Source organism: Phocoena sinus, chromosome 21 (assembly GCF_008692025.1).
Source record: "Phocoena sinus isolate mPhoSin1 chromosome 21, mPhoSin1.pri, whole genome shotgun sequence".
Lineage (NCBI taxonomy): Eukaryota > Metazoa > Chordata > Mammalia > Artiodactyla > Phocoenidae > Phocoena > Phocoena sinus.
Window position 1 is genome coordinate 12,274,405 of NC_045783.1, and position 12,231 is coordinate 12,286,635.

General features: G+C 41.1%; 1 protein-coding gene across 2 annotated transcripts in view; it reads left to right on the plus strand.

Annotated features, from left to right (window-relative positions):
- The window catches only part of WWC2 (WW and C2 domain containing 2), a 166,321-nt gene that overhangs the window by 143,327 nt on the left and 10,763 nt on the right, over positions 1–12,231 (plus strand). For both annotated transcript variants that reach the window (XM_032618319.1, XM_032618320.1), the window contains 5 exons: positions 582–746; positions 4,137–4,258; positions 6,112–6,310; positions 7,870–8,034; positions 9,597–9,689. In XM_032618319.1, coding sequence (XP_032474210.1) covers positions 582–746; positions 4,137–4,258; positions 6,112–6,310; positions 7,870–8,034; positions 9,597–9,689 — 744 coding nt within the window. The remainder of the gene's footprint in view (positions 1–581; positions 747–4,136; positions 4,259–6,111; positions 6,311–7,869; positions 8,035–9,596; positions 9,690–12,231) is intronic.

Consider the following 12,231-nt stretch of genomic DNA (forward strand, 5'->3'; position numbering starts at 1 on the left):
AATAGCAAGTTTAACGCATCATTGCGCACAGTGACCAGAGCAGCATTACATAAGGTGTTCAAACAGGTGTCTAGAGGTGCGCCCAGGTGTTCAAGAAACACTGCAGTCTCCAGTTGAAACCCGTGTAGTCCTAGGGTCAACCGTAATCCCAATCTAAAATCCAGCCCTGGGGTTCTTTTGTGGTCCACTTATACACAGATTTTTTTTTTTTTTTTTTTCACTAAATTCACACTATAGTACTACATGATCCGTGGTTGGTTGAATCTGGGGATGTGGAACCTGACACGTGGAGGGCCAACTGTAAAGGCAGACATGGATTTTCGACTGCAGGATCGGGGGTGTTGTTGGCGTCCCTAACCCCACACTGTTCAAGGATCAGCTATATTTCTTATTTAGTCACACCGGAAAATATAAGACATTGCCAAGTTTTTTTAAAAATCCACCAGTGCTATATATCATGAGTATTGCTTTTTTTTTTTTTTAACTTGTCCAGTAATCTTAATTATATCAGAGGGAGCAAATATGAATTGAAACATTTTATTTTCTCTTGTTTTTTCTTTTTTTCCTTTCATTTCACATAGGCGGGAACTCAGATCAGCCTGGCAGATTTACCCTTTTCCAATGAGATTTTCACTCTGTGGTATAACTTGCTTCCTTCAAAGCAAATGCCGTGCAAAAAGAACGAAGATGAAACTGAGGATTCAGTATTTCAACCAAGCCAGCCACTAGTCGATTCTATAGATTTGGTGAGTCAGAGTTGGAGAAACACCTCTCATTAAGGCCTTTAGATCTGCAGCCCATCTGAAATTAATCTTTGTGCAAGGTTTGAGGTAGGGGTCAAGATTGTTGTTTACCCATATGATAGCCAGTTGACCCAGGATTGTTTGTTGAAAATACTTCCTTTCCTAGCTGCACTGCAGTGTCACTTTTGTCATAAGTCAGATATCCTCTATGTGTATAGTCTGTTCCTGAACTTTCTGTTCTGTTCCGTTGACTTAGCCATCTGTCTCTGTAGACAGTACAGTCATCTATCTCTGTAGATAGTACTATGCTTTTTCAAAGTGAAGGCTTTCAATAATTCATCATTTGGAATGGTTTTTCTGAGGCTGTTTACAGGTAATTGCTATCAGATTAAGGAAGTTTCCTTCTCTTTCCAGTTTGCTAAGAGCTTTATTATGCATGGATATTGAATTTTATCAAGCATTTTTACTGTATCTCTTAAGAAGATTACGTGGTTATCTTCTTAAGATTATTCTGTTAATGTAGTGGATTATACATTGATTGACTTTTGAATGTTAAATTGCCCTTGGATTCCTGGAATAAAACAGACTTCACTGTGGTGTATTTTATATGAATTTTTATACATATTCAATCGTAGAGAATATTGAGATTTGCATGTGTTCCGTTTTAGTAAAAGTTCCATGTGCTCTTGAAAAGTGTGTATTTTCTGCAGGTCAAGTTTGTTAATTTTACTTTTCAAATCTTCTGCATTTACTGATTTTTCAATTTGCTTATTTTATCAATTATTAAGAGGTATAATAAAATCTCCAATTTGTGATTATAAATGTCTCTTTCTCCTTTTAGTTCTATTAATCTTTGCTCTATGTATTTTGTATCCAGGCTATTAGGTGAATATAAATTTAGCATTATGTTGTATCTTTCTGTTCAACTGGCGTTTTTATCATTATACATTATCCCTCTTTATCTCTAATAACACTTTTGTCTGGTATCAGTAAGGCTGTATCAGTTCTTTTTTGGCTAGCATTTGCATGGTTCACCTTTTATTATTCTTTTACTTTCAACCTTTCTGAGTTCTTATATTTAAAGTGTTTCACCTGTAAGCAGTACATAGTTGGCTTTGATTTCTTATCCAGTTTTTAAATCTTCATCTTTTAATTGAAATATTTCATTTATTTACACTTAATGCTATTAGTGATATATTTGGCTTTGAACCTGTCATCTTACTCTTTGTTTTCTTTTAGTCCTATCTCTGTTTCTTTTTTTCCTTCTTTCGGATTAATCAAGTATTTTTAAATTTTGGTTTTTCCTTCTCTTAGACCATTAGTATTACAGTCTTTTCTTTTTTGCTGTTACCCTGATGATTACATCATGCATCCTTGACTTAGAAACTGTGTTAAATTAATGCTTTTGCTTTTTTTCAGACAGTGCAAAGATTTTTTTAATTGAAATATATTTTAATTAATGTATTTTTAATTGACATATATACATTAATATGTATAAAATTGATAACTAATAAGAACCTGTATAAAACAATAAATAAAATAAAATTCAAAAATTCCAAATTAAAAAAAAAGCAGCTGTTGGATTGCCTAAGGTAAAACTCATGGGTGTATAATATTCTCTCCTGTAAGATTACTTACAAGAGAAATAGTGCTAGGGAAAATAGGTAGATGCAATGAAAAACAAATTAGGACTCAAAGTGAAATGTGTACAAATTTAAACAGCCTGATATTTTTAAATTTCTATATAATAAGAAGGCTTCATTGATGTGTGTGTGTGTGTGTGTGTGTGTGTGTGTTTAACAAGCAACACTGCCCAGTTGTTCCAACAGTGTGGAAGAATTGACACTGATACGCCATCAAACAAACACCTTTCTCAAGACATTTTCATTTGCTCCATCCCTAAAAAAAAAAAAAAAGAAAAGAAGAGAAATACATTATTTTTTTTTTGATATGCAAAGATTTTTAAAGACTTAACTCCATGATTCCCTTTCCTCCTTGTGTGCAATTATTGGTCATATATTTTAGTTACATTTATTCTAAATCCCACAAGACATTGTTATTATTGTTTTATTGACAATCAGTGTTTATTTAGATTTTCCTATATCTTTACCCTTTCTGGTGTATTCTTTTCCTTTCTGCATTATTGTGCTTCCAGTTTGGGTCATTTTCCTTATGCCTGGAGAATTTTCTTTAGTATTTCTTTTAGTACAGGTCTATCGGCATCTTTGTTTTGATTTCATTTGTGAAGGACTTTTTTTCCTGCATATTCAGAATTATAAGTGAACAATTATTTCTCTGAACACATTAAAAATAACATGTCACCTGGTTTCCACTGATTCTGTTCAGCTGATGGAGGAGTCTAATTGTTGATCCTTAAACGGTATTACATCTTTTTTCTTTCACTGTTTGTAAAATTTCCTCTTTTTCTTTGATTTTCAGCAATTTCACTCTGATGTGCTAATGTGTTTTTCTTTGTGTTTATCCTAGGGAAATTCTCCATTGTTTCATCAGTTTTCTTGAGCATATTAATTATGAAGTTTTTAATTCCTTTTCTAAATAACTGTAGTATATGGATCACCTATGGGTCTGCTTCTTTTGCTTCTTATTTCTCTTGGCTTTCAGTCATTGGGCCCTGTTTCCAGTGGAATGCTGGATATTATGTATGGATTGTAGAGGATCTGGCTGATAGCTTCCTCCAGAGAGGATTTAATATTCTCCTGGAAGGCAGATTACAATATGGGCAGATCACCTGGATCACTTGAGGGACCTGAATTCCAATTTTTCTCTCCCTAGGACCATGAGGCAACTGAGGTATCTGCTTACTGTTTAGCCTCCTAGCAGCTGGTTTTGCTTTCTCAGCTTCTTGCTCTGCACCTATGTAGCTTAGGAAGGGCAAATGTCCCAAAAGGAATATGGTGCAGAACATTGGGCTCACTTCACAGTTCATTTTCTCTGGCCCTTTGAATGCTGGCTACCTTGTCGCCAACTCAGTTTTCATCTCTGCATCCTCCCATCACTGTCACAGCCCTGGGCAGCCACAGTCTGTCAGCCTGTGTGCCTCACCGCTGGAACTGAGACATGCCCCCCAGGGGAGCAGAGTGGCAGTGATGGTCCCTTCACCTCCTTGCGTTTTCCTTTGCCCTGGGATCTTGGTCCTTGAGTGCTAATTGCCTTTGTTGCTCTCCATTGCTTTAAAACAGCTGGAATTTTTTGTTTGTTTGTATTTTGCTTTTTATTTTACTTTATTCAGTCTTCATATTTATTCTCAGCAGGAGAATTGGGTCTCATACCTCTTCTTTTTCACAACTAGAAGCATAAGTCCCCATCCGATAAGTTTTTCAATCATTTCTTGAAGTATATGGTGTCCATTGCCCTGTGTTTTACCTTCTCCAGGATGCAGTGTCAGCCTTACTTGCAAGAACATCAGCTGAGCTGTTGGCTGTGGAACAAGAATTAGCACAAGAAGAAGAAGAACCAGAGCAGGAGGAAGAGCAAAGGGGTCCAGATGGAGATTGGTAAAACAGCGATTTCCTTTTGCTACCGGGATCGCAAAGAGGATGTGTTTAGATTCTCAGAAGAAACTTTCAGGGAAACCTTTATAGGTTTAGATCTTATTCTGGAATTAATGGAAAGTAGCGCAGCTTCAGGGGGCTGCCCCTAGGGAAAGTCTTTCCTTGGTCATTAGAGACTTGAAAGGGGTAGTGGCGAGTTTGCGGACAAGCACGTGAGCGAGATTCTTTGTTCTTGCTTCAGTAATCTTGACACTATTTCTTGGGCTTTTTTTTGGTTTTAAGTCTAAACTACCTATTTTGAAGGGTATGGTAGTTTATTTCAGAGTCATAGATAAATTGAAAAACTGACTCTTTTTCTGCAAATGACCAGAAGTACCATTTAGGCTCTGGGAAGTCAAAGCAGATATTTAGAAAATAGCTTCTGAAGAGCTCTTTTTCTGTTTGTGGCCACTTTCACCTTCTTTTTCTGTTTCCTTCTCATTTTCCATACCTCATTGTTTTTAAAAAAGAAAAAAAGGTTATTATAGCGTTTGTCTAGATTCACATACATATAAAGAACTATTGTTCCAGGTTTGCACTGTTTTCTCTAAAACAAATTTTAGTGAATGCATGTTTTTTTAGTATATATGTAAAGTCATTTGGATTAATTTTGTATATATTGTTGCTTATTCTGTTATGTTTGAACTACTGTTGACACATATATGCGTATACATATATAGCATCATTTGTTTTTATGTGTGTATATATAAAACTTCTTACAAACTTAGAGTGACAAGATATAAATAACAAAATTGTGGACATTTGGAAGGAACAGCTTACTATAGTGATGTGAAAAGCAGATATACTTTGTTCTTATCAAAAGTCCTTTATAGCGAATAAAGTTCAGAGCACCGAAAAAGAAAAGTAAATATGAGAGTGACTATGGGGTTCATCATATCTTGAAATACTGAGCCTTCCTTGCATATGTAAAATACGCAACTTGTTTCACCCACATTTCAAAAAATGCACTTAGAACGTAATCTAAAAGAATTGATAACTTACAGTCCTCATTGCTGATCTCCCCGTGTTCATTTCATGACCAGGTGTTTAACAACTAGTCTGTTCCAGTCTGTCAGTATATCACCAGTCACAATTAAAGCTTGACTTTTCATTATCAGTGGAAAAAAATGTTCCTATTATGAGAATATGAAACTCAACAAAGAGTGAGATATTCTTACCCATCCTGGTACTCTTGCTTTCCTGTCAGTACAGTTTATACAGAATATAAACCGTATTTGTATTCTGGAGCCTCACTTGTAGTGCCACCCAAGCCCAGGCCATGGCTTTTGTTAAAGATGAGATCATAGACCATTCAGAGTCTTCTGTTAGTTCAGTAGTAAGACTCCTCTACCCAGGGGTCCACCTCTGCTAGACCATGAGCACAGTTGATAAAGGATATTTTTACTCACTCTTAGCAGAGAGTCACTGCATTCTGCTGTTTGAATAATTTTACAATAAATGAACAACTGATACCAAATTATATTATAGCGAGTGTCCGTATTTTCAAACCGTGGGTTACACTTTATATGTGATTTTTTAGCGTATTTCTATTTAATATTTAGGAATTAGGTCAAATTTCATGAATTTAACTTTTCAGTACGAAATTATGATGATTTTGCTTCAGATTGCTGAAGGGTAAGGTGATAACTTTATTTCTCATGAGCATTTCAGTAAAAGTTCCAGCCAGAGAACTGGCTTGAATCGTAATGTGTGAATCTGTTCATCGCCCAGATAACGGGTTAACATGCCCAGGTTGCACCGATCACAGAGCACACCTGCTTGACCCTGAACGGTATTGTGTGTTGTTTCACCCATAGGTTAACCATGCAGAGAGAGGCCTCTGATGAAATTGTGGCTGAGGAAGGGGCTGAAGTGAAATTGGCAGAGGGCAGTTGCTGTGCAGACGACGTAAGCTCACGCCCGAGTGTGCCTGAGATGCATGAGGACACAAGTAAGACAGAAAACAACTGTGCCAACGACCTTGGGAGTCAGCCACCTGCAGGAGTGCCTGCCCTGGTGAGTGTTCTCAGCTGTCCCCTCCTGAAACTGGTCTCCTAGAGGCACCACGCAGACCAAGTCTGTCTCTTCAGCTATAACTCCATGTCAGGATTTTGTGCCAAAGCTGATCAGGATGGGCGTTTGTGGGAGTAGACCATAAGAAACATTGTAAACGCCTTAACCTTTTCTAATGGACCCCAAATATTCATTCTCCGATTAAGTTTCATATAAGAAGATAAATAGTGGCGTTTAGGGCTTCCCTGGTGGCGCAGTGGTTGAGAGTCCGCCTGCTGGTGCAGGGGACACGGGTTCGTTCCCCGGTCTGGGAAGCTCCCACGTGCCGCCATGGGCCCGTGGCTGCTGAGCCTGCGTGTCCGGAGCCTGTGCTCCGCAACGGGAGAGGCCACAGCAGTGAGAGGCCCGCGTACCGCAAAAAAAAAAAAAAAAAATAGTGGCGTTTATCTCTCTGTAAATGTTCTGTGAATATTTACTGAAAGCATTTTCAGAATTTCCTGAATAACACCAGGATGCCTACTTAATTGTATTAAGTTTCATAAATGTTATAAGTTTATTTCAATTTCAAACATGAGGTAAACGTGTAAAGCTCATTTTGGTTAGATGGGGCTCTGATTGAAACCAGTTCGGGAAGGTGGCAAATGACTCGGTTTAGGCACAGATGCTATGTTACTAAGCAGGTAACTTTGCTGGTTAGTGACAGACATGTTGAGACTGCCACCCCCAAAGGGGGAAACTTATTATCTAGGTTTGAGGATGCTGGCAAACTTGGGAGTTTAGAAAATAACAGTTATTTATTTCTAAGAAAAATAATGTTATACCCTGACTGAAGACTTCATGTGTGTGTATATATATATATATATATATATATATACATACATACATACATACACACACATATACATACATACAGTCGGCCTTCTGTATCTGCGGTTTCTGCCTCCACGGATTCAACCAACCGCGGATCTGATTCAACCAACCGCTGATAGTAAACAGTACACGATTGGCTGAATGCGAGAATGTGGAGCCCCAGATACAGAGGGCCAGTTGTGGGACTTGAGCACCCACAGAGTTTGGTGTCCAGAACCAATCTCCCATGGATACCGAGGTATGGCTGTATATATAATTGCATGTTCTGTGTAGACCTGAGGTTTAACTAGTGTATTTTCATTTTCTTATATTTAGTTACTTTTATTGTTTACTCTGAAAAAAACTAATCAGAAAGTTGAATAACGTTTAATGATGAATTCTCAAATAAGGTTCTTTATAGAAGCACATTTACCCTCTGTAAATCTAAAGCTTCCTTTCTTTAGGTCTAATCTGTTAGCAGTGGTGCTGCCCCTTATAGGTAACCCTGTTGGACAGTTATTATCCTACCCTACCTGAGGGTAACTTCCTAAGAGCTAAGTAGAAAAACACCTTCCCATCAGCAGAAAGACAAAGCCTGTCTCACAGAAGTGGCCCTGGTGCTAGATGAGTCTCTTGTAAGGTTAGGTATTTCTTTCATACTTAGAAAGGAGCAAGAAACGTCTCTCCCCTCCTGACAAATTACTGACTTCTAGGTTGATAAAGAGACAAATACCGACGAGGCGGGCAGTGCCGGTGTGGCGGTCCGCCCCAAAGACCGCAGCGGCCTGAGCGCCCGGCAGCGCCCCTTCGTGCGGAGCAGCGTGATTGTGCGCTCGCAGACCTTCTCCCCCGGCGAGCGGAGCCAGTACGTCTGCAGGGTAAGGCGTCTGCGGGGCGGGCATGTGCAGGGTGAGGCGCGCAGTGCTCTTAGGGGGCTGCCGCCTCTCCCCGCCCCCTGCCAGGGAGTGGCCCGTTAGTGACAATAGACAGTGCCAGGGGATCTTCAAACTCGACTACAGAGTCTAATGGCTAGAAATGCCATAAAATATACATAAAATATCACACTCTTAATCATTCTTTTTAGTTTGGGTGGTGGCATATTTTTCTTTCCTCAAATTTAATGTCTCTTTGCTTCTAATGCCATTTATTTGGCAAATAAGTGACATTAAGGACCAGGCTGCTAAGTCTGTCTGGACCTCAGTGTGTATTTAGAAACTTAAAGTGACTCAAGATTTATGATGTCTTGTATATTTCTGCTGGGTATCATGCATGCCTCAAACCATGTTAGTCGGGCTCCCCTGGTGGTGCAGTAGTTGGGAGTCCGCCAGCCGATGCAGGGGACGCGGGTTTGTGCCCCGGTCCGGGAAGATCCCACATGCCGCTGAGCGGCTGGGCCCGTGAGCCATGGCCGCTGAGCCTGCGTGTCTGGAGCCTGTGCTCCGCAACGGGAGAGGCCACAACAGTGAGAGGCCCGCGTACAGCAAAAAAAAAAAAAAACATGTTAGTGCTGCTGAGTCAAAGATTGTGAGTTGGGTTTTAGGACAAAAGTCGCCTTTACTAATGCCTCCAGACATTGAATCAGATTCCTGGTTCTGTGGAGAATATTATGTGATTTGCATCAGTTTACCAAATTCTAGTTCCATAAAATACTTTATGATTTATAGTAATTTAGATTTAACATTATAAAGTGGGTTAGAAAATACTTTCAGAATTCTAAACTTATTCATTCAGTTCACCAAACATTTTTATTAAGCACCTGCTATTTATTAAGCACGTTGCCGGATCCCTGGGATTCGTCCATGAACCAAGGACCCAGAGCCCTGTCCTTGCGGGGCTTATGTTCTTGTGAGTTGAGCCAAACACTAAACATGATGAGTAAACTGTGAAGTCTCTTGGGCAGGGACCAGTGCTATGGAAAACAGTAGAGCAAGTTAAGAAAGGATGGAAATGTTGAGGATGAGGGTCGCAAATTTAAGTAGGTTCAGAGTAGGCTTCACTGAGAAGGTGACGTTTCAGCAAAGGCCTGAAGCAGGTGAGGGAGTGAGTGTGGGCTGCCTGGGCTGGGCGTGTTCCCAGTTGTACATGCTGTGACTCCACTCTGACCTTGAGCTCTGTGCATTACACAAACCTTTCTTTTCAAGAATGGATAGTGCATATTAGCTAGAAATACAAGGGATAATTTTATTTCAAAATGTATATAATTTTCCTAACAAATGACTTATGATAACTGTAACCAAAAGGCAATTATTTAAAGAAAATCAAGTTATTTAAGAAAAGCAAGAAAACAGGGAAAATTTTGTTTGGGGAGGATTTTCTTAAAGAAATAAACTACCTTCTTTCTGTGATAACGTTCTCAATTCCAAGCTTCCTCTAGCACATTGGTAAGCACTGATTTCCTTTTCTTTTCTTTCTTTTTTTTTTTTTTATCCTTTGTTGCCAGTTAAATCGAAGTGACAGTGACAGTTCAACCCTGGCTAAAAAATCACTATTTGTGAGAAACTCCACTGAACGGCGAAGTTTGAGAGTCAAAAGGGTATGTATTCCCTCAGCGGCATCCCGCTGTCCTGGACCCACCCAGCGTCTTGCATATCAGAACATGAGCACCGGGACTGCTGGGTGTCCTTGCTCCATGCTCTTGGGAGCTGGGATGAAGCCACTGGGATTACGGAGACACAGCTGTTGTGTCAGTTACGGAGAAGGATGTGCTGGGGAGCGTTCATTCATCACCGGTGTGGAACCTCTGATAATGAAGGGTAAATCCACTTTGCAGCGTGGATGGAGCCGGGCCTGCCGAGTCGGGGGGAACATCTCTGCTGCCGGCTGCCTGGTCTCCACACCACGGCCAGCTCTCGAGCAGCTGTGGGGAGAGTGTAACACCCGGTGCCTTTTGTGACGGGCAGACGTTCTGGAAAAGGAGGACACGGTTTTAGCAGCTTGCTTAAAAACAGATATTTTTAGAAGATTAAGATTAATGTAGATGGAAAAGCTCAAGCCAGGTTTTCCTGGAAGCCAGAGGTCTCTGGATGAGCTCGAAAGGGACGAATTTTAGATAAATTAAAAGGTTGGACTGTTCACAAATTCCTGTTTATTTACCAACAGCTGAACTGGTAATGGAAAGTTACTTGTTTACTAATAATTTGTTTCGTGCTAATTTCCGAAGCTGCTTTATTTCGGCTTAAAGCATGGTGTTCAGTAAAAATGCAGCGCTGTGCGTACTAAGCTCTGCAGTGACGGGCAGGACCTCCCTGCCTGGAGGGGGTCTTCCGAGGGCACACGGGCGACTCCGGGTGCAGATGGAAGGGCGGAGTGAGCTCGCCTGGTCGGGAGAATCAAAAACGCTGCGTGGGGAAGGTGTCTGGCCTTGACACCCATATAAAATTTCTAAAGAAAGTGGTAGCTTTGTTTCAGGGATGGAGATGGATACTGGGTGCTGTTGGATGGATACTTGGTGGCCTGACATGGCACAGGGGCAGGGAAGCACATTCAGGGGATGAGGAAGGACCCAGCTCGGCCAGGCTTGGGCCCCGTGGGTGGGAGTAAAGATTGGAGGGTAAGTTGAGTCACTCTGGTTTAGTGCCGCTGTGGGCAAAGTACTGGATGTGTGACTGGGCAACATGTAACTTCCTGGTTTAACTTCCTAGTTACTTGACAGTCATAAGCACCTTTCTTTTTTCTAAAGGTAAATATGCAAGCATTTCTTTAACCTCAGCATTTTCAGGACCTTTTGAAACATAGATCTTTCAGATTACCAAACTTTGTGCTTTAAAAGCACCTAAATTTCCATCATCTTGAATGAAAATTCTTCTCAACTCTTTTCTAAGTCCCCTGCATTTTTAAAAGCACATACTTTTAGAGGATGGTAGCACTCTTCAGAGAACTTTTAACCAGCAGTGTTTATGAATTGAGTGGAGCTGAAAAACAGTCGGGTTGCTGATAAACTTAGTTTAATCCTGAAACACTGTTTAGGAGATCACTGTTAATACCTTTTAAAGTGGGCAGATAGAGTTTGGTAGAAGTGAAGGGGGAAGTGTATTCTGATTTAGGAGTTATAGCATGAGAACCATGTAGAGGTGAAGAGAACAAAAGCATCTCCGGAGATCAGTGGAAGGCTCCCTGGCTGGGAAGGCGGCAGCCCGGCCAGCGAGGCATGAGGTTGGGGGTACCCATCGCCACATCTCTCCCCAGTTCAGTGACACCACACTGACAGCCTGAGAGCAGTCATGGCGGGGAGCATTGACACCAAGGAAATGGGCAGAATCTTACAAACCAGCGAGCCCACTGTTACACACTTAACCAGCAGGCCGTGCCCACGGGAGCCTTTAGAAAGCCTCCATGTACCTGACAGCTGGGAAGGATTTCTGATCTTGAAAACATGAGTAGTACAGTCGAAGAGAGTGTGTGTCTAGATGATTCTTCTGTGTAATAAGTTTGTTAGAGCAGAGGTTGAACAAAGGGAAAGCTACTAATAAGAACATTAGAGAGTCTTGGAGCAGGATATGCTGGGCAAGGAGAAAGAGGAATCCGAGGAGACAATGAAAGCTATTCAGACCTGGGCTGCGGCTCTGAAATGAGAAGAGGGACAGACAGGCCTCTCCTTTCTGTCTGTCATGAGCACCACCATTGTTCCAGACCTTCCAGCTGGAATACCTGTCAGGTCTGAGTCCGTCTGTCTTGTATCAAATAGTACCCGTCTTTATTAGTAATCTCTTATTTTCCATTCCCACTGCCAACAGTCCAGGCAAGAAATGCCCTCCTTGTTTCCCTCTGCTCAGGGAGTCCTGCCCAGCCTCGTTTGAAGGCCTTTCCTCAAGCGAGTCTGACCCAGCCCTGAGTGATCTCCCCTGACTTCCTGGGACACAGAAGCCGCTGCCAGCAGACATGCATGCATACGTATTCAGTAATTATTTCTTGATAAGTGGATAAGCTTGGCCCCAGAGAGAGCACAGTGGTTCAGGGGTGAAAGTACTGAATAGATATTAAGCGACGGGAAACCAAGGAAGGAGTCAAAACCCTAGCTCCCCTGAGCAGCTGTGTCCTGGCCAGTGCGTGCAGAAATGATAAGAGAGAGGTGTGAG